Here is a 23,226-nt window from a genome sequence, read left to right on the forward strand (position 1 = left end):
TCTCCCTCATTCCAGCACCACTCTGCCTGCCTCCCCACATAGTCAACTCTAACATGCTTGGTCCTTACGTATTAGACTGAATAAATATTGTCAAATATGTGCCTCAGTAAAATCCTGCATGACACATACCATGGGTTTTTAATTTTTCAATGGTACCAATGATTAAATTAGTATTTTTATTTTTGTTTGATTTTTTTTTTAATCAGTAATAGTGATTTTTGTTTGTTAGTACCACTCCCTTCATCTGAAGCCATGTTTGTTAGTCACTGTTGGAATAACAAAATACCTTTAGGTAAGCCCCTAAATTCAGCCGGATCCTCAAAGCGCCGTATGCCTGGGATTAAATTGGTGCTCCCCTGCCCTCTGTAGGTTGCTTTTTGGAATCCCTTTCAGCCAATGCCAACAGACTTTACTGAGAGACAGTAAGAAGGCTCCCTAAAACCCCGTCTATGCTGTTAACCAAGTGCTTTAGTAAGAAAGGTTCAGAATGCCTTCTCCTGTCTGACTGCCCACAGCATGAAGCTTTACTGGAACGATTCATTTGATTTTTTTTTTAAATCTAATGAACCTTGAGAATTGGTTAACAGGTCCAGTTTCCTTCTTCACGTTGGCTACTAGAAATCTGATTTTCATTTGTTATGATGTTTTACCCGTGTTAATGGCAACTTTACGAGGCCTCATCCAGTGTTTAAAGTAGCCTCAGTTCTGGCTCCCTGTGTGGCCATAGGTTCTTGTTCTCCTTCTGTGTTCAGCACTTTTCAGTGGATTTATCTTTGAAAGGATTCTGAAAGGACCTCATTTATTTTCTTCTCTAACGAGCCTCTCTTCTTTTCACACAGGTACTGTGTTCGGGAACGGGAGAACCTCCGATTACCTGCTGTTGGGCAACTTTGTTTACACTGTGAGTGCAGGACGTTCGCCTCATTTGTGTATAAAGTCGAATTCGTTCATACGTGCTTATTTTATTTTCACATTTAAATATGTGCATCTCTGGATTTAAGGGTTGTTTACACTTCCCTTTAAAAATGAAATGAGATATTTTGACTGTTAGATTATTTCATATTAGGTTATAAAAATGTCATGTAGGCTCACCGACTTTATAGGCCTCGGGTTGCTCTTATTTTCAGTCTTCCTTCTTTACTCTTGTCCCCTCATGTTCTCTTTTTTCTCTTTCTTGTCCCTTTTTCCTCAGTTTTATTTTACTGCCCTTATTAATACTGTCTTACTTTCTTGAATTTATGGCAGATATTACCATGCTAGTTGGGTGTTTAACCAGGAATTATTCCAGAGTCTCATGATCACGGAAGTGGGACAGAGACCTCTACTCTTTGGGGACCTTTAACTCGCGCAAGGCATGGCCCCCAGTGTGTTAAGTCACTATGTCAAACGCTTATGGAGGATGTGCAGATGAGTGTGAGCCTATCTCTGCCATTAAAGAGCAAATAAAAAATGTTCTAGAACCATTTTTCCTCAAACATCAAAAGCACCACCTGGATGCTAATGCCCAGGGTCGCACAGTCAGTCTCCAGTGAAAGTTAACTGTAACCTTCAACTCTGAATTCTCTGGCCAGTGACCTTTCCTCTCTGCTCCTGGTCTCCCTTCTTGGCCCTCAGTGGGGCAGCGTGCTGTCCTAAGTACTAGGTGGCCATCAAACTACAATATGATGTTTAAATAACTGAATGATAGGAAGTTTAGACCATTAAGTAGCAGAGGAATTAAAGTTCTGGCAAATCTGGGGTCTCCTTTCCATTGACATCAGTCCACTGAAGTAGTAAAAAAAAAAAAAAAAAGGAAAAACATATCTGGGGCCAGTCATTTATTCTCATACAATGTGAGTGCAAAACAGAAATCAGTAAATACTTGAGAGTTGGAGTAAGGTTAGAAATTAATCAGAGTATGTGCCATAGATGTCTCTGAGGGACACTTTCAAGTATCCAAGTCTTACGAGGAAGTGTTTCTTACATTTTGCATAATATTTTCTCTCATTTTAGAATTTCTTATATAGCTTAAGTTAAATAATACATAAATTTTAGTAAGAGTTTTATTTCTACAGACATTAATCCTAAATTGCTATTAGCTCTCCTGCTGAGGAAGCCCAAGTGCTTCTCTTTGTCCTGACCCTGTGACCTCACTGTGAAGCATCGGATACCACGTACATACACACCCTTACAGGGCCCAGAAGTAGTACCACGCACTTGAAGTGCTCACTGACCATCAGTGCTCGGCGAGCATCGCCCGGCCATCCCAGCAAACTACCGAAAGTGCCCTGAATTCCTTTGAAGACTAACAGTACATAAAGTTTCCTTACTGATGATAAATAGATAATAACAGGTAATTCTACAGCGCTAAGCACTGCTCTTGGTGTTTTATACTCACACCCCTGTAAAGTAGGTAGGCTTTGTCCAGCCCAGCTTGCAGATGAGGGGACTAAGACACGGACAGGCCAGGTAACTCGCCTTGTTCCTTAGCAGAACAGCTGATAGACGTTGGGAGTCTTGAGCACGTATAGCCTGACTCCACTTAACCGCCATGCCATCCTCTGGAAAACACGGGGCAGTTCATTAAACCCCAGTCCCCTCCGTTAGAATTAGTAGCACAGGCACCAGTGACCGTGGGTGTGTCATCAGGGAGGTGTAACCGGCTCTTACATTCTACTCCACGGGGTTTCAAGTAAGTAAGGTTACAGAGTAAGTGCTCAGGTTTCTAAACACCCAGTTATATTACTTTTACAGCTCATCTCTAAAATTTAGAAAGTGGAGGCCCCAAGTATTACAGATGATGTAAAATAAAATTAAAGCCAGGCTGAAAACCCAAGTTACTGCAGACGATTCTCTGTCGCTATTCATGAATTGTACAAGAGGTAGGCAGGCCCACGCTTGGGAGTCTCGTGGAGGGGCTGCAGGGCAGTGACGGTGAGGAGGAGGCAGGGACGGGAGACGGGACGGTGGCACCTCCGCTGGGCGGTGCTGGCTGGTCGTGGTCGCAGCGTCCAGCCCCGCAGCTAACACACTTGTTTCTTTGCTTGTTGGGTGTACAAGTCGAGCTGTGAATAAGCTACCATTCCCATTTGATGAGCTATGGTATTTATGAAATAAAATAATATTTCTCTTCTGTTTTAGTTTGTGGTGATAACTGTGTGTTTGAAAGCTGGATTGGAGACATCGTATTGGACGTGGGTAAGAATTTCCTTAGTCACAACCAAGAAATGTCACATTTACTTTTTGTTGTTTTTTTTCATCCTAACTTCATGGGTCAGAATTGTGGTTAATTGTGGGGTTAATTGTGGGGTCAGGCATGGAGCAGGGAGAACTGGGGATTTTAGTTTAGAAACTCTGAGTAAAACCAATTTAAGGAAGTTTATTTACCACAAGACTTCCCGGAGCCCTGAATGTATTACTGTACATTGTGGACACCCCTGGGCGGGGGGGCTTGCAGCTTACTGACGAGGAGTCTTTTCTTAATAGAATGTGTGACAAGACTAGCAGAAAACCCACTGGAAAGTAATTTTCAAGAACAATAATATTAGCAAAAAATTTGTCCTCAGACATTTTAAATATCCAGTCTGAATAAAACAAGTTCCTTTCTGGATACGTTCATCCTGCAGTATATTCACATCCAAGTAGCGAGACCCAGGAAACAAGAAAAAAGCAGATACTCAAGGGAGACTCGACAGACGAAATTTGGACTTGACAGTCATTGGTGCAGATTAGTAGTCCCACGAGTGTCTTAGCATCTTTCAGTGCGAGCATACAGAGCCAAAATTAAGGCTGCTTAAAGATGGTTAGGGATAAAAAAGGTACAAGATGAGACCCACCAAAGGAAGTAGAGAAGGAGCAGTTCTAAATGCCAGCACCACAAGCGTTATAGCTGCGGTGGAAGACGTTAGCATTTAATGAAAGACCCAGTTAAAACACACTCAGTTATTTAGAAATCCCCAGGGATAATATTTTATGGAGGTGGTAAAAATCAGCAAGGGGGTGTGTGGAAGCTCCGTCAGCGTGGGGGTCCTTCGTCCACCTGGAGGTCCTTTGACTCGAATGTCCTTGCTTCTCAGTTCAGCCACATCGCGATCTGGGGCAGCATCGCACTCTGGGTGGTGTTTTTTGGAATCTACTCATCTCTGTGGCCTGCTGTTCCGATGGCCCCCGATATGTCAGGAGAGGTAATGTATGCTAATCGCTCACGATCGAACCAACCCGAAACGCTGGTATTCATCAGCGAGCCTTCATGGCTGAAGCCTGGGTTTATAGTAAAATAGTATTTGACAATTTAGAAAGCTGTTTTTAGTCCAAAGTTGAATGATAAAAGTTTAGAGAATATTTTAAATTTGGACATTTTACTTAAATCTGACTTTTCCTTTCATAAGCATAGCTGGGATAAGAAAACAGGGTTGTCAGGAGCTTAACTCATGTTAAGAATAGCCATCTTATTTTGTAGTTGGCTTTATTTCTTTGATAACTATGTAAGTTTAAAAAGCTAAAGATCTAATCTGTTCTTAGAAGCAATAGTGCATATATGTAAACTCAAAAAAATTACAGTATACTGTATGTATGTATGTATGTACATGCAATATAATGTGTATGTGCAGTCGAACTATAATAATTCTACATAATAAAACTGAAAAAGGGAAAAAGTTTTTTTTAAAAAAGGGATATCCATCTGAAGGATGCCATTTTAATTTGACCATAAATCCACAAATGCATTTTGCATAAGAGATTTGGGGAAACTGTGAGCTTATGCCTTCAGAACCATCTGTCATTTCTTCTCTTATCTCTGATTCTAAAGAAAAGGCTACTGTGACTAGATTAAATGCACTTTTAGAGTTGCCCTCATGACATCAGTTTGGTTTTCATTCTGAAAGGGTTGGGACAGCTGACATTTCAGCCTATCGTGGTCCACTTTCAGTTCTGTCTTTCAGTTTCTTGTTACACTGGTAAGAACTGAGTTATTAGGTGTTCGTAGGGGAGTGTCACAAGATCTCCTTTCGTTCAGAAGAGATTCCGGCAGTAGGAGGGTTTTTTATTTCAATTGCAGGAAATTTGACATAAAATGTATAAAAGAAAATGTGGAAAACATTTCAGAATTTCCTGTGACCTCACAGTAACTAGCAAATCAAGGTAACATGAGCCCCGTTACAGAACGTTGTTTTCCCGCAGTCATAGGAACCCTTTCCAGGGGTTCCATGTATTTGTTTCCCTAAGTACTTACTGCCTGAGTACCTTTCACTTTTGACAGTCTGGTTTATAGATCATTTTCCTGAAATTTTATCTGACAGCATCCTGCTTTTTATAAATTAGCAGAATGCAGACACATTAAAAAAAATCTGTGGTTAAATTTATTAGAGAAAGGCATTATATACTATTACAGCAAAACCAGACATATCAAGGAGTGTGTACTTCCTTCCACCCGAAGTGAAGGCTTCTTTTGAAACATGTACTGTGAACTCGAGAAAATTTACAGCATGTGTTTTGAGGAGAACAGAGAGAAAGCTGACTCCATCTCCTCCTTCCCTTGGTTTGAGTCCTTTTTTCCCAATAAAATGAAATCAAAGACTGTATACGTCTGCTGATGCCACTTGGAAAGTCCAGTCCTGTCCTTCATTTTTATCTGATGTGCGCTGTCCGATTGGACGTGCTTTTCCCCAAGGTCAATTCTAATGTAACATCTTTTTCATTAGACCTCAATTTATCTCATGTATGAATGTTTTATCTTCAAAATGAATGACACAAAGGGTTTTGAAATTGAGAACGTTTAAGCAGCTGTAGCCGATCACTTTGAAGACAAGAACAGAGTTTTTGACCACCTACTTCTAGGACAAGTGTGAAGTTTGACTGGCTTTTAGCCAACCAAACAGAATTCTCCCCTTGCCTGTAGAATTCCTGGTATTACCCAAACACAAAACATAATATCTATCTCCTGAGATTTGCGGTGATGCTGTGTTTAATTCAAAGTGAAATGAATGTCAGTACCCCATCACGTCTCTGCTCACTTCACGTACACCGGGACGTGCTAACAGGGATTCTTTTCCTTGTTGTTTTATTGCTGCTGATACTTCGAATGTAATGTTTAAATAGCTGGTGCTTCGCTGAAAATAGGAAGAATGGATTAATGCAGCCGTAGGCTCGACTAGCTTGTCCAAAATGTAAACTGTTTAATGTATTCAAAGAAAAGAATAATACTTTAAACTTGTGTAGTACTTAGTGCTTGCAAAGCACTTTGGTGTGCAAGTGTGTGTAACTGAGCCTCATGATGGCTCCAAAACAGAAGGACAACAAGAATGCCACTCAGATTCTCAAGGAGGGAGAGTCTACACTGACTGTTTCTTGGGCACTAAGCAGTGGGTCCCTAAGAATGTTGCAGCAGTACTCAGTAGTCACTAGCTCTATTACAGTCTAGTTAATTTCAGAAAGAAGTAACTACCCTTATATTTACATTTTTTAATCTTAAAATTCTATATTTCAATCAAGAATATAGCCAGACACATTTCTGTGCTAGTAGTTACATCTGTATAAGTCAGACATAGAGATGTAATTGGCCAGCTATCTTGAATATAATTTACTCGTTCATCTGTTAACTTTCATAGCAATACACTATTATAATATGTATTACTATACACTACATGTAGCAATACAGTGCTGTAGGTAACACCAGGATAAGTACGGATATCAGTGTTCCCTGACTTGACCTGTTCTTTGTCATCCGTACAATGAAACACAGCCCAGGGCACCCGAAGAACATAACGCTCTCCCTGAGGAGTCCTGGTGTGGTACAAAGGTAACCTTCTGTCGCCACCACCAACTGGGTCATAAGTGTCCGATCCGAGGACTAGACTCCAGTTCTTTTCTGTACTGATGCGGCAGACGTTCCTTCCAAAACTAAATAATTAAATGTGTGTTTGGGTTGTCTGAAGGCATAGTGAGTGCCTCCAGGACAGTCCAGCGTCAGCAGCAGAGGTGGGGTGGGCAGCCCGAAACAGCAGCCCCGTTCCACGCCCCCTGCCCTGTCCCGGATCAGGTGATGTTTGGAGGGTGGAGTACTGTGTGGTTTCAAAGGGCGTTGACACCGTAGAGAGGCTCCTCAGAAAGACAGCCAAGATCTGGGAAGAACAGCTCCAGAAACACTAGGGTATACCAAGCACTTTAAGTGCTTCCTCTGCATTCATCCAGGCGATTCGGCAGCTGTTGAGATTCTTCTGTGGGTCAGACACTGTTCTAGACACTGTGGATTCATTTGCAAATAAAATATACAAAAACCCATGCCCTTCTCAACTTTCCTACTGGGAAGAGACAGACAAATAGAACAATTGGGTTAAATATATGGCCGAATGTAAGTGCTGTAGAGACAGACACAGCAGGCCAGGGGAGTCAGGATCTCTGAGACTCAGGATCTCCTCCGTGTTTCCCACAGAGCCATGTGCCTTTTACTCACGGAGAGACAAAGAGCATTGGAGGGGCTTGAGAGACAGGTGTCGTGATCTGACTTAGGTTTCCGCAGCAGGATTCTAACTGCCGTGTTATGAGCCACTGTGGAGATTATTGCAATAACCCAGGCCAGAGGTGGCGGTGACTTGGGCCAGGAGGGCAGCAGTGGTGAGAGTGGTCAGAGTCTGAATCCAGTTTGAAGGTGGAGCCAATAGGATCTGCTGACAGACTGGATGCGAGGAGTGAGAGGAGAAGCAGTCAAGGCGGACGCCATCGTGTTGGCCGTGACCGTCGTCAGGCCATGCTTGTCCTCAACTCACTGGATCCCCCCCAGCAAACTTGTTACCGTGCCCATTTCACAGATGAGGGGACAGAGGCACAGAGAAATTAAGTACTCATCTGTTACCCCACTGATATGCTGAGTGGCAGAGGTAGGATTTGACTGAGCTGTCTGGTCAGCTACCTTAAACCCTGCCCTACCTGCTCCTCTGGTCATAGTTATCCAGAGGAACCTGAAGTGGCACCTGAAAATTAGACGTCCGAAGGGACTAACCCTCCTTGCAGGTGTTCGGGGATTTGTGTAGATGAGGGAATCTCTGTTTTCCTGACAGCACTGCCTCCTCCACGTTTCTTCTCTCTGTGGACATTTCAAGGTCTTGTCCTTCCTCAGTCCATCCTCCGCGCCTGAGCCACGAGCCAGGTGCTTGCACTCCCTCCTCCTCAGGGGTGCCCTGCCCTTCATCTCTTTACTGACTCACTCAGATATAGCGGTGTCGGGCATCTAGTGCCCCCTAAGTGAGTGTCAAATAAATGATCGTTAAGTAAATTTCTTTCCTTGCTTGTTTGTTTTGAACAAACAAATGAGAAACAGTGGAGCAGAGGTAAAAGAGAGGCAGATTTCAGCTCAGATAAGAACGTCTCCCTAACATCTAGAGATTTCCACGAAGTAATGATTTCCAGCAGCAGTGCAGGATGCTGGTCTCACTCAACCAACCCCAGTATCAGCCACTAGTGGTACTTAGCAGAGCCTCACTCGGCTACACCTGCGACATTGCCTTCCAACTCCTAAGATTCAGTTTCCCTGCAGGCTTCCCTTCACGGTGTTCTCTCCCAAGGAACATCGTCAAGGCTGGAGGGCACAGACTCTTCTGCTCCAGTTAACAGGCTCTCAGGGTGCAAATTTTACACAAATTAGGCAGCTTACAGGAACTGGTCTCCTGCGTCTATATTCAGCTTGGATGCGTATCCATACATAGATCAGGACTTTATAGTCATTTCCAATTTATGTTGTAGATTCATCTTTGCAGCCCCCGTCTGAAGACAGCCATTTCTCTCAGTATGTTGGAAAGAAAACCCTTGCTCACCAAGACGGAGGGGGAAGGGAAACAGCATTTACTGTGCACCTGCTGTGTTCTCGAGGCACTGTCTGATCCCAGGCATTCTTTGCTTTGTGTAAATCCGTATCAGGGACCTTTGTGGTAAGCAGAGAAATAGCAAACGACCCAGAGAATTCATTCCAGGCTTTCTTCTCGTGTCCTGTTGGCTTGTTCTCACATCCTGAGGACCTGAACACCTTCTTTTCAGGGCCCATGCCAGTTCCCTACTCCAAAATGGAAACTCTTTCTTTTCTCCTTGCAGCCATTTTCCTTGCATTCCATTGATTTTCCTGATTTATCTGCTATTTCCTGGGATGCCCAGGGCCCTGATCAGTTTCCCTAAGTTAGCATTCGCATCTCTATTTAAAAGTGCCTGGGTTTTTAATTCTTCCTTCTCAATACCCACCAGACTCCCTCAACACGTTAATAGAAATTCTACCTGACTTTATATTCTAGCCTTTCATGTCTTCTTAATGGCAAAACCAGCATATATAATATCCATCCCATTAAATATATATATATATATATACATATATATATGTATGTATGTGTATATATACCAGTGAAAACCCAATCGTCCCACGTCATCAGAGAATGTACAGTTGCCACTCAGATGGTAAAGGGCGTCATTTACTGAGGGCCAATCACCAGCATAAGCATTTCTCATGTCTTCGCTCACTTAACACTGTGAGCGTTTAATACAGCACTGTGAGGTTGTTCCTATTACACATTTCACTGACACAGAGTGGTTAAATCACTTTCTCAAGGTCACACAGCTTGTAAGTATCTGAGCCACAGTTGGAACCCAGCCAGTTATCCCCTTACCATACACACTGTTCTCTGTTCATTTTACATTTCTTCTCTCACCTTCTCATTCCTCTCCGTTTTTCTCCCAGACTTGTTAACATTAAAAGTATCAATTCCTTTTCATGTCAGTGCCCCAGTCAAAGTATTTACTTCCATCTGGTTGATAAACTAAGCCATTCATTATCTGCATATAATGTTTCCATCTTCAGCTCTGCTCAGCTGCTTGTATCACTGATCGGGGGTTCTTTCCACACCGACACACTGTTTCTTTCCCCTTCCTTTAGTACATTCTGCATGCCTGAAGTCACCAGAAGTCGGTGTCCCAAATGTCTGAAAGTTCAGTGCAGACTTCAGTTACTCCAGCCACAGCCAGAGAGGGCTGTTCTCAGTTGGTGGGCAGGGTGTTCCCGTTGGGAAACATTCCTTCCTTTAGTTCTGTTTCCAGTACCATAATTCTGCATCTTTGCCTGTAATAATGATTCAAATGATAATGATTAACAAGTGTCCCTGTACCACAAGTGACTGAAATATTTAACTACTAAAAAGGAATTACGACATCAGGTTAGGGGGAGCGTGGATTCTCCAAAGGTAGAAAATGCAACAAGAAGAAATTATTTAGGAAAGGAAAATAAAGAGAAAATAGTGTGACAAGCTTGGCTGCAACTTTAAATATGTCGCTGTCTTCCTCTCCTCTCGCAAATATGGTTGTGATTTAAGAGGAGGACTTTTCTTGTTGTTGTTCAGACCTGACTTGTATTTTTTCACACCAGTACAACAATTTATGGGGCAAGGTAGGCCCTGGGGAGAATTGCTATGTTATATAAACATATGCTGGCCTGCTTTTCCGACTCGGCTAGATGATGTTACGGGGTATTTTTTGAGTCTCCAGAAGAAAATATTTAGGCACTGTGATTAGTACACCAGATTACAAAATATAAAGCAAGCTACATCAAGGGTCATTTCATATCACGATTAATACCAGAAGCTTAGGATCGGCAGAACTTTCCAGCGTGTCATGGCTTTGCAGACACGCACTGTAAAACCCTTCCAAGCGCCATCTGGTTCTGCTCTCGCAGGCCTGAGGGATCTATAAAACTACTGAAGGAAATTGAAGTTAAGGAACGAGCATATGTTTTACAGAATTTCAGATCTCTTGATTGAGGTTTGTAAAGTCTCTCTGAAAAAACAATAAAAATCTTGGTTGAGGCCTTTAGTGTCACCCCTGAAGGAAAGGTATTAATAAACTACGTTAGTGATATGATTTTTCCTAAGTTGTGCTGTTGCCCGTTTTACCAACATAATGAATCACTTTACATAAGAGGAATTTCCGGGTCTGAAATAGCCCTTATTCATCTCTCAGCTTTTAATTACCTGGATAGCGTGTCATATGTTTTGGTTGCAAGACCAGCCCTTGCAGATGGGGTGGGGCAGTGTTATGATACGAAGGAGTTGCATCCAAGTTGACTGTGTTTAGTCAAGTAGCCTGGAGGGAACAGCTGCCCTAAACGCTGTCAGATGTTCTTCCGTGAGCCGACGGTTGGGATCTTACCCAGTAAAACCTGTCACTGGTCACAGTCCTTGGGCCCCTGACTGTAAATGAGACAGACAGACAGACCTCCATGGGTCTTAAAGAAGCTGGCCGCATAGCCACTACAAGGAGAAGCCTTGTAGAAATGCTGAGAAGCCAAGAGAGACATGGGCATGACAAATGGGATGGCAGATCTGGACACTGGCACTTTTAAAGGCTTTAAAGTTGGAGCCTCTTTAGAGTCGCTAGGAGAGCTGGCCTTACTTTTGGTGAGTACAGCACCTTTTCATACAATACAGCAAATATGTATTGAGTGTCCATTGTATGTACGTTACAGGTTCTGTGTTAGGCTATGGAGGACACAGAGGTGAACCGAATTGGTCACTACCCTTAAGGATCGCCTTTTTTTTCTTTTTTGGAAAAAATAATTTTTAAAATCTCATTCTTTATTTTTTTCAATGATAAATTGCTTTTTGGGGAGTGGGTAATTAGATTTTTTTTTTTAATGGAGGTACTGGGGGTTGAACCCAGGGCCTGATACATGCTAAACCTGTGCTCTGTGCTCTACCACTGAGGTATATATACCCTCCCCCAAAGATCTAGTTTTTAATGATGGGCTGTTGATGTCATAAATGTGTAGGGTGATGTGAGGCACCCCAGGTGCTGTGGCAGTGAGCATGGCATGGGATGCTGAATGCAGCTGCTCCTAGTATGGCCTTGGCTGTTGTCTAGAATCATTCATTCTCACATCCATTCATTCCATAATCCTGTGTCCAGTGCTTCATCGGTCTAGGTGCTGTGTCTAGGTAACGGGTTAATTGGGCAAGATCCCCATTAGTGTTCAGGGACCAGGAAGTGGGAAGGAGGCATAGTCACTAAATCAGTTAACAAATGACTAAAGGATGAACCACTAAAGATAATTTCATAAAGTGGTAGGAGGAAAATAGGATGATATGATAAGGGACTGGACTGTAATGGCTGCTCTGGGAAGGTCTTGTTGAAGAAGGGATAGTTAAGCCAAAACTCAAGTGATACAGATGTACTTCGTGTGAAGAAGAGCATTTCAAGCCTGAAGGAACAGCTCATGCCAAAGCACTGAGGCAGGAGTGAGCCTGGTGGGTTCAGGGAATACAAAGTCCGTGTAGCTGGAGCAGAGCGAGTGTGAAGGAGTGCTGTAAGCTGGAGCTGGCAAGATGGGCAGAAAGCAGATCACCCCTCCAAGCTCAGCACTCTAGCTCAAAGGACCAATACAGCTTGCTTTTGAGTTGCACACCAGGGAGCAGTCAGAAATGCTGATAGAAGAAACTGTGAATGTCACTGTGCCATCTGCCTCAGTAAAGCTCATAACTGGACACAATTCTTTCATTCCATGATATGGTAATAAAAAGAGATGGTCAATGAGTGGTCAGAAGCTGCTTGGTTCCAACTTATCACTTAGGATCCCTAGCATGTATCGTGCAAAGCAAGTGATTTTATGTTATATTTTTTGATATTAAAAAAAAAGCCACTGTGGATTAAACAAATAGAAACATTTCTCTTTCATGTAAGAAAAAGTCTGGTGGAGGCAGACAGTCCAGAGCTAGTGTAGCAGCTGCACAGTCATCAAGGATCAGATTTCTTCTATTTTGCTGCATTTGCCAATCTTAGTGTACTCCTAGTCCAAAATGGCTGCTTAGACTCTAACCATTTCACCAACATTCCAGCCAGCAAGAAAGGAAAGAAGATTAACACTTAGATGTTCTTTCCTAGACATTGCCCACCACATTTCCACTTAGCTCTCGTTGGCCAAAAGCTAGTCACATGGCCATACCTCACTGTAGTAAGACAGCCAGAGAAATATAGTCTGAGCTAGAGGACACCGTGTGCAGCCAAGAATCAATCGATTGCATCTGAGAAGGGGAGAGGAGCTATACGGGGAGGGGACAGCTAGAAGTCTCTGCATTGAAAGTCAGTCATTTTTCTACATAATCCGTATATCGGCTTTTATATGTCTTTTCATAAGTAAATACCTTTTGAAGTTTTGAGTTTTTAAAATATAACTTCCTAAAATGGATGGTAATTAGGTGATGGAATGGTGGTGTTAGTTAATGTGATGGCAGTAATCATTTTGCAATATATAAAGGTATCAAATCAACACATTGCACACCTTAAACTTACCTAAGGTTGTATGTCAAGTATATCTCAATAAAGCTGGAAAATAAATTTTTAAAGGAAAAAAATCCTGCAGTCTGAAATATAGGTCATTGTGTTTCACAGATTGAATTACTAGTAATCAAACAATTGATGCTTTATGAGATGGTTTTTAAGAAGAAAAAATACAGAGCCATACAAAATTATAAAAATTATAGAATGGTACAACAGGTAAGCATACTGAGCATTGAGATAAGGTCCCCTGTCTTACACAATTTCTCCAGTAACATCAGAACATTTCTGAATTATATTTCTCATAATGAAAAGAATATTTTGTTACTAATTTTGTCCTCATTTTTCTGGTACTTTCAAATTTTTTAACTAGCACAATAAAATTAAAATAAAACAAAGCAAAACAAATTCTGTTCTTAATTATTTTTACTATTCTGGGAACTACATCCCTGGAAAACAAACTTTCAGAGCCATACATTTTCTAATGCTCTTGATTCTTTTTTAGAAAGACTATTTTACATGTTTACCTCTCAATATATGTTGATACATAGTCAAATTTTACTTTTAAAAAGTTAGCTTCTGATTGGTCTAAGTTCCAACTAGCTCTTCCTCCTTTTCCTCTAAACATCCTTTTTAACATTTATTTTCCCATTACTCCCTTTGCCAGAGGCTGGAGAGGCAGAGGTCATTTCTTGAATCCTACAGCTAGATTGAATATTGGTCCTGAGTCCCTCAGGGGACCACTCTTCCTTCAGTTCCTCACCACCACCAGAAATGTCCAAGGGGGAGAAAGCACGTGAACACTGTGAGCTGGCATCTAATTTGCATATTTTCTAAGATTTTCTTTGTCTGGGATAATTTTCATGTTTTCTACGATGTTTGTTTGTTTGGGATAATCTAAGCCAAAGGTTTTCTTTGTCTCTGAGTAATCAAGAGCTTCTGCTAATAATTGCAAACGTCGGGGCTTATCCAAAACACCCTCTCCTTAGTTATTTTCTGCGTATTCTGCCCTGTCTATTTTTATAGAGAAAGTAATCATTCAGACTGTGTAAGAGCCCAGTTCAGCTCAACTCAACTGAGATACATGGAGTGCCGGTGCATCAGGACCTATATTGGGTGTCAGTGGATCAAAAGTTGAAAAAAGGAAGTCCTTCTGAGCAGCTTGAGTCCTGAGTAAACAGATCAACAGATTGTTAGAATATGGCACTGATTATTATAATCAGGATGCACACAGCTAGCAGAGGACAGGGCACTCAGCCTCCGGACTATCATTTGCAGAGCTTAGAGACATTTCTTGGTACTGCTATTTCCCACGCTGTTGAGGAAGGCAAGAGAAAGAAGGGCTTTCCGAGTGGCGAGCCGCCCAAGCAAGGAGGGTGGCTGGGGTTGCTGGCGGCGGGAAAGGTGAGCACTGGAACTGAGAAGTTTAGCAAAGTCCAGGTCACGGAAAGTTACCCCAGTGTCATTAGTATCATTCCTTTAAGCCATGCAGATTACTTTTCGTTATGAAATACGTAGTATTCCAGAAAGAACCTGAGGCCGTAGAGCACAGGTTTGAGTTAGAGGACATGATAGATAAATGCTAGTAATAAACTAGTGAGTGATGAAAAACATTTTTATACTTTGCATGAATATATATCATAATATAATTGAAAATTTGCAAGAATTCTATTGAGCTAAAATAAGACATCAAAGACCCTTCTCAGTGATATGCCCTGGAACATAGAACTTGGCATGTGCATTCCTGTCTTTGGGTTTTATCAGAGGGAAGTTTTGAGCCTCACTTCCCAAGATGTGCAACCACTGAAGACTTTCAGTGGAAATTCACCTCTTCAAGCCAAAGTTCACATGAGCTTGAAATTTGTCTCTGGTTAAAGTGCAAGACTAGTGAATTCACCACTTAGTGTTGACGCAGTGATGCTTACATACCCCTGCGGTCAGCCCCACGCCCAGGCACCATGATGAATTCAGACAGAAAGGGTGAAGTTTCTGAAAAGGGCTCCCACAACTTAGAGACTTCTGTCGCACCATGGTGTTTCCCAGGCCTTGGGCACAAAGACACTCTTAGAAACCGTTGCAAATTTGAAATCAAACAACACAGTATTATCTGAAAGCAGAGTTGATTTTGATGAGGTGATCTCAAGTTTCCATACATTAGTGGTTGTGTTGCCAGGAGAAGGCACAATTTTGATGTAGCTTAAAAAAATTGATACTTTGCCATAAAAATGTAGATGTTAACCTTGTGGATTTCAGCTTTCAAGGTATTGAAGCGTATCGCTGTATCTCAGGTTCAGTGGATCAGCTCCTCCAGGCTCCTGACAAAGAGAAGCTGGAGGAGAAAATACCGTACGGGCAACTGAGGCTGGATGAAATAGGACTGAAATTGAAATACAGTAGCAGAGTCTACCTTTTCCAAAGAAACATTTAGTTGATACAGCATCACGGAGCAGTAAGGGGGAAAGAGCCCCAGTTTGGTTGTAAAGATCCAGACAGTTTGTATGAGAAGAAACAAAACCTACAAACCTGAATTTGAGCTCTGATTTTTTTTTTCTTTTGATGAAAATGGTCTCATAAAGAAGATGCTTCCAGAGGAGACTAGAAGGGTTAACTGAAACATAAGAGGAGGCAGGAGAGGTTAAGTGATCTCATAACTCAGTAGATGGCTTTGAAAAAAACAGAAAAGTGGGAGCTGTGAGTTTTGAGGGTCACAAAACCCCATTACAATAGAGACCATCGAGTTGCTCTACCGAGATATTTCAGAGAAACCATAGCCAGAAAGAACAGTGAAACTCTTGAATCTGACACCACAGCCAACCAAATCCTAAGAGGCACGTAATAGAATATATAAGCTTTTTGTAATATAAACTTTCAGAGTTTTCTCCAAAACTTGCTAACTCCCTTGGAACAGCCCTAAATTTTCAAAGATAAATAGCCGTCCTCCACAAAGAAAATTGAAAATCCTCATTCACAGCCACAGCCAGGAGAGACTTCAGCCAGATATGTGTGTGGTTAATAGGAAGAAAACTAGAAAATTCGACCAAAAGGAGAAAGATTTAAAAACCAAATTGAGTAAATATACATCCCAGTTCTCTGAATAAGAGAATCACTGTTGAATCGTGACTTCTCAATTAAAGAACCATTTAGGGGAAAAGAAAAAGAAACACATCTTCTCCCTGTGGTTGTGATCTAGCCTAGGAAAGTCATTCTAAATACAGAAAAAGTGGTCAGTGTGTGACTGAAAATAGCAGCTTTATTATAACCATTTAGCTTGACCATTTAGATGGATACCATTGAGGATCTGTCCCCTCAAATGCCTCACAGCTCTGAAATGCCCGTTGTGACAAACGTGTCAAGACACAGTATTTCCCTAAACTCTTATGTGTTCCTCACCTTCTAATTCACCTGGTGACCCGGGAGGAGGAAACTGATCCTAGACACCGTCCCCTCCCTTATCCGAGCGACCATGAAGCACTCCCGTCCACTGCTAGGCTAGCTGCAGTCTTGGCTTCTTCCCCGGAGTGCCTCTCACATCAGTAAAAACTGATGGTTTTGCCTTTTTAGATAAAATTCATAATAAAAAAAATTCTCAATTATATGGTTAACTCATAGTCATTAAATAAACTTTTGGAAAAAAAGGAAAAATAGAAGAAAAAACAACCTCGCTATCCAAAGGTAATCCCTCCTAACGTATCAGTGCAGTTTTTTTCTGCCTTTAATTTGTGTGCTTATCTTTGATTAGATAATTTATTATTTTTTAAATTTTTTTTCTATTGAAGAATAGTTGGTTTACAATGCTATGTTCATTTCTGGTGTACAGCATAGTGATTCAGTTATACATATATATATATATTCCTTTTCGTATTCTTTTTCATTCTATTCTTTCAACAAATATATCCAAAGGACTATTCTAGTTTCTGGGGCTATGACAGTGAACAGAAAAGAAAAGGCCTGCCCTCAGGAGCTTACATTCTTGAGAAGAAAGAGAGAAAAACAAAGTGTTTATACTAGAGCACAAGGATGGTAAGTGCCGTGGAGAACGGAAGTGCAGGGAAGGGGACCAAAAGCACTGAAGTGGGAGCGCGTGATGTTGTATGCGGTGTGGCCGTGAGAATCACTGGGAAGATGGCCTTTGAGCAGACCCGAAGTGGGGTGAGCAGGACCTGCGGCTGTCTAGAGGGAGAGGACTGCAGGCAGGAGAAACAGACAAGTGCTGAGATGCTGGGGAGACCAGAGAGTGGAAGCAGAACAAGGGAGGGAGGGAGGGAGCAGTAAAGAGCTGGAGAGATGGGTGTGGGGCCAGGAGACAACTGTAGAGACTCACTTGTACCCCGGGTCCCTGGAGGGCTGAGCAGGGGAGCCACAGTCTGGCTGTTTCAGTGTTGCTTTGAGTGCTTTGTTGAGAGCAGAATGCTGTGGAACAGGGTCAGGGGAGGTAAGTGGCACGTGATAAGGCTGTTGGGGGATCCAGATGAGAAATGGCGGGACCTTAGGCCAGGGAGGAGGGACTATGATGTGGGTAGAGTCTGAATTTAAGGAGAAGGGTGTTGTTCCTTTAGAATCTTTTAAATTTTTAAATTTTCTTGTTTGACAAGATGTATATAACTTACTGTTTATCGTCTTAAATATACGGTTCACTGTTACTAAGTACATAAAGTGGTGCAACCATCACCACCATCCATCTTCAGAATTTTTTTATCTTCCCCATCTGAAACTCTGGACCCGTTAAACAATAACTCCCCTTTACTGCTTCCCCCACGACCCCTGGCTGCCAAGAGTCTACTTTGTGTCTCTGAATTTGATGACTCCAGGTACCTCTTGTGAATGGAATCATATAGTATTTGTCCTTTAGTATCTGGCTTATTTCCCTTAGTATAATGTCCTCAGGGTTCATCTGTGCTGTAGCGTGTGTCAGAATCTCATTGCTTTTTGAGACTGGGTGATACCACGTTATATGTATGAGCCACATTTGATTTATCCATTCGTCTGCTGGTGATGTTTCCACCTTTTGGTCATTGTGAATAATACCGCTGTGAGCATTGATGCTGAGGATTTTTTTTAAGCAGAGTGGATCAGATTTGCCAGTGGGTTGGAAGTGCAGTCTGAGAGAAGAGCAGGGAAAGCAAGAATAACTTGTGAGTTTTTTGGCCAGAGCCAAGCTGGAAGGATAAAATTTATACTTGCTGAGATGGGAAAGACTAGGATTTTATATTCTTCTTTTTATGTAACATAGCAAAATATTCTTGCTGTGTAGTTAAGAAAAGTCTTCATTAATGCTGGTAGGAAACCTTCCTTCTCTTCCTGCCCATTCTACATCCCTTCTCTCCCCTCTAAAAAAAAATTGTTTCTTACAGTTATCATGCTTTCCCTGGATTTACCAAAATATGTCTGTTGATTCAAAAGGGGAATGGGGAAGGTAGTTTGACATACTTAGCTTTTAATGTGTGTCAGTCAGCTTTTGTAACAGAAAAGACAGTGTACATTGGAAAAGGATGGTTATGGAGTTGCATCAGGCCCCTCCACTCTCTCCCCAGATCACATAAATATCCAGTTATAACTGCTCCCAGGATTAACTCCCCCACCAAACACAAAAAAAACCAAGCAGCATCTCAGGAGCATAGTCCCAAGGCTCTGATGTTCTTTGACTTTTAATATTTCTAAACACTAGGTTGTAAGGACTTATTTATTCAACAGTTGTTTATTGAACACCTGCTTGGTGGTTAAGCACTTGGGTTTTGAAATAAATCAAGAGCTGTTTCTTCTTCTTACAGGGATAATAGTCTGTAACTAGAAAATGGGTAACAGTTAACCACTGAAAGGGAAGCACAGAGTCAAGTCAGCTACCCAAGTCTAAGGAAGGAGGTGACCTCTGATGTGAACAAGAGTCCCAGAGACAAGCGCCCGAGCACGAGAGGAAGCCTGGGCGCATTCCAGGAGCTAAAGCACATTGTGTAGCTAGAGATGGGCTGGCTTGAGAGAGGAGATGGGGGAAGCCATCTGAAGTCAGGTAGGAAAGGTCATGAAGTCATATTAAGGATTTCTGTACTCTGTCCAGAGGGTGTACGTGGTATGAAGCCATTCCAAGGGTTTAATTCAGAAACTGCTCAGATCCGATTTGCACACTGAAGACATCCCTCTGGCCACAGTGTGGGGACTGGCTGGAAGCAGAGTACAGCTGGAGGCAGCGAGTCCACGCAGGAGGCTACCAGGAGGGCAGGCAGGATGTGGATGGACTGGAATGGTGGCTGCAGGGCGAGCAGGAAGTAGACAGGTCTGAAGACACTAAAGCGCAACAGAACCTGGTGATGTGTGGGGTGTGGTATAAAGAAATCGTTCAAGGACAGAGCCCAGCTTTCTGTCTCAGATGGTGGCGATGAAGCCAACTCCCTGAAGAGCCTGCAAAAAGGAGGAGCAGGTCTGGGAGGAAGACAGTGTGTGTTCGGTTGGGGATGTATTCAGTTTGAAGTGCCTGTGTGACATTCAGGTTCAGAGCTGGACAGTCTGTGTTTGAAACACAGGCAAGATATCTAAGCCACAGTGGAGACTATGACTGGTCCCCACGTAGGTAACAGAGACCACCAACCCTCCCAGGGAGTGTGTCCATGTGACGACGGGAGGTCCCTGAGAGAGTGCCGGGTATCCCACCTTCCCCATTACTCAGGACTCTTCCAGACAATCAGCTTCCTAATAATTACATTCTGTGAACAGCATCTTTAATAGCTTAGATAATATTCTCACATAGACCTACATTTACTTAGGCAGTCACATCGTTTTTTCCTGTTAGTTTTCACCAGTGTCTTACTATTTTAATAAAACCACAATGCATATTTGCATTCCCCAAAATTAGTTCCATGGGATGTTAGTAAGCAGTATATGGGACGAAGTGTACCATGGTCGATAAATACATTTTGGAAACCTTGGTTTACAAAACTGTTCAGTAGGCTTCTCTATTGTGATGTCTCAGAGCCTTAATATGCTTCTCCGCCCTGACTCTCCAGGAGGGAGGAGGCTTCTGTGGTTGGTTTATACCGTTACTAAGTCTTGGGCCGTGACTCACTTTTGGGGGAGAGTGCTTTCAGGACTAGTGACCACAGAAGAGTTTCATGAGGTACTAACCTATGTGCAAAAGCTGTACAAGATTTCAACAGAGTTCTGGAAAGTGAATGGTTACATTAATGGGAATGAGTATTTGCGTTCCTGATGCACATGTCAATTACCTTTCCCAAAGGCGAGGACGTTTCTGATGGGACTTGGAAATTACTCCACACAGCTGTTTTGCCATACCTTTGTCCCCTCTGAAGTGTGATCATGAGTTATTTAAATCTGATGTATTTTGGTAATGTTTCTGTGACCACAGAGAGGCTCAACACCCTTCCGTGTCACTGACTGCTTGCTGCTGCTTTTGTGAATTTCCTTCTCAGGTCATTTGCCTATCTACTGAGACCCCAGCTATTCTTAGGAAAATAAGTGGTCTAGTTTTATAATCAGATATTAACTCAGAATTTCATATACTTCTGGCAGCTGTCTTCCCAGGTTCTTAGTTATCATTTCCTTTTTGGTTACGTTCTTCTTGAACATGTGGAACGTCTACATTTTCATGAATCAGTTCTTCAAAGCGTTTCTTTTTATATGTTTTTCACTGTTTTTAAGCTTAGAAAATTCTTATGTAAAATTTTATCGAGACACTTAATAATCACTGCTTACTTTTTTGTTGTTATTAACATTAACTCTTAACCCCTCTTGTATTTGTACTAATTTATCTTGCTGCCCCCACCCCCAGGAAAAAAAATTGAAGTTTTATAGCAGTGTTTTCTGAATGATTTTCCTTATTTCCAAGTTAATATATTGTGCCCCTACAGGCCTTAATAATTTTTATGAAAAAAAAAATCATTTATCTCCATTCCCTAAATTAGCAAACTGAGGCGAATGGCAATTTATGAGTGTGCAGTTACTTGTTCAGTTTCAGTCCTGAGACGAGCATATACTGTGATGTTAATGTGATGAAAACCATGACATTTATAAACTGACACTTAATCTGATGTTGTGATAAAAATCTCCTTTCTTGAAACTCTTGGGAGAGATCACTAAAAAGAACATAAGACGACAGTGTTTGAGGGAATGTGAAAATTAAAATGGGGAGGGGACCGCTTGTATAATAATCAGTGTTAGTAATAAAAGCAGCCACTTTATAAACGTTGTTGGTTTAATTCTTACAATCCACTTTACAGCTGAGGAAGCTAGACTCCCAGGTTACTTTCCCCAGCTCTCAGAGCTGGGAAGGGCAGAGCCCGGCCTGCTTGCAGGGCTGTTTATCACCACCCTGCCCCAGGTGGGGTCTGCGGATATAGTTTTAGGACTCCCAGGGGGGCCTTCTTATTTAGACAGCGTCTGTGCTTTAGTGAAGAATCAGCATCCTTGTGCCCCGCTCCGACATTTATGGGGTAAAAAGAGGGGCAGACTTAAGAAGTGCGTGGCTGAAGATTTGTAGGCAGGTAGCACATCGAAATTCTCTCCTCCAACACCAACCTGGGGGAGCCTGCAGGTGAAGAAGTAAGTGTTCCTCTCTAGATGGGGACGTCCGTACCACAGGGTCACCTCACTGTGAATCAGAAGGTCAGCCCTCTTATCGGGTCAGGCCCCTGGGCTTGGCTGACTGCACAGGAGCTGGGATTTTCTCAACCGTTCTCTCTCTGCAAGTTCACTGGGAAATTTCAGAACAGTTCTTCCCTCCAGCGCCACAGCTGGCGCTTTCCGGCAGCAGTGGTTCACGTTGGAAGTCCGCGTGGCCCGATGCTGAGGCAGCATCGCTCTGCAGACAAGCAGCTGTTTGTTCCAGCAGGGCCTGGGTCCTTCAGTGTACCGTTTTGCAGCTCCCAGGGCTGAGCCTTTCTCAGGTCCCCTGGGAGCCACTTTTGTGGCAGATTCCATTCGGTTTCACAGGGCCTTGAGGAGGGGCGGTGAGGCCGCTTGGCAGGGCCCCCCAATCTCCCACGTTAGGGGCGACTTGCAAACTGCTCTCGGAGGGAGCCCGAGCCCAGCCCAGCACAGGCTGCTCCCGTTACCCCATTGTCTGCGGGGTCGGGCGTCTGTTCCCAGCTGACCTGCCTGTGAGGGGAGAGATGTGAAAAGTTAGAGACAAAAATGGTCTCTACAGAGAGCGGGGGAGGCTTTCTTGTACAGAAAGGAAGGAAATACCTCTGTGGGATTTTTATTCCCCCCAAACCCCCATCCAAAAAATACAAAGAGACTCTCTGTCTTTAATGCGAATGTCAGCTTTAAATCTTTTAGGTTTGGATTAACTCTGCAAAAGGAAAAAAAAAATCTGACAGGCTTTCAGATATGACGCAGAAAAACTTCTTTCCCCTCAATTCATGGTGTTCATTTGCAAAGCCAAAGGCTGGGGGACTGAATAGTGGGCGCCAGTGTCGCCGTCATTGTTAACATCACAATGGTCAGAATTAGCGGCCCCAGCCTCCCCTCTGCTGCCCCAGCGGAAACTTAATACAAGGTGGCAAAGGCAAGAAGAAATCTTTCTTCTCTTGCCCACCTCCCCAAATTAAAAAAGATTAAAATTAAGTCACGTAAACGGGGTACTTTCAGTTACATGACTTAGAATCTTATCTTACCTTTTTCCCGCAGCAGGAGAAGGAAATGTGGCATTTTGCAGTCATTACCTTACTCCGAAGCTTCCTCCCGACTAAACAAAACCCACCGACTTGATGGACACTTCCTATTACACAGTTCTTGTTGGTTTTCACTATTGAAGATGTCAGCAAACATGTCGAAGATCATGTTTTGCTTATAAAATAAAGTGACTTTTATGGACTATTTTTCATCTTGGTGGTGTCTAGACTGGGTGCTGTGCCATTGAACCCACGTGGCAACATTTATTTTCTGAAATTTGAGGGAAAAGAGTGTTTTTATTTTAAACGTGTTCAGAGCTGTTCATCCTAG

The 23,226-nt window shown here is 42.5% G+C and overlaps 1 protein-coding gene across 5 annotated transcripts in view; it reads left to right on the forward strand.

The window, feature by feature from the left end:
- Positions 1 to 23,226, forward strand: part of ATP8A1 (ATPase phospholipid transporting 8A1) — a 214,562-nt gene that overhangs the window by 179,866 nt on the left and 11,470 nt on the right. For all 5 annotated transcript variants that reach the window (XM_031435242.2, XM_031435256.2, XM_031435239.2 and 2 more), the window contains 3 exons: positions 840 to 901; positions 3,121 to 3,177; positions 4,056 to 4,163. In XM_031435242.2, coding sequence (XP_031291102.1) covers positions 840 to 901; positions 3,121 to 3,177; positions 4,056 to 4,163 — 227 coding nt within the window. The remainder of the gene's footprint in view (positions 1 to 839; positions 902 to 3,120; positions 3,178 to 4,055; positions 4,164 to 23,226) is intronic.

This window comes from Camelus dromedarius, chromosome 1 (genome assembly GCF_036321535.1).
Source record: "Camelus dromedarius isolate mCamDro1 chromosome 1, mCamDro1.pat, whole genome shotgun sequence".
In the NCBI taxonomy this organism is placed as follows: Eukaryota; Metazoa; Chordata; class Mammalia; order Artiodactyla; family Camelidae; genus Camelus; species Camelus dromedarius.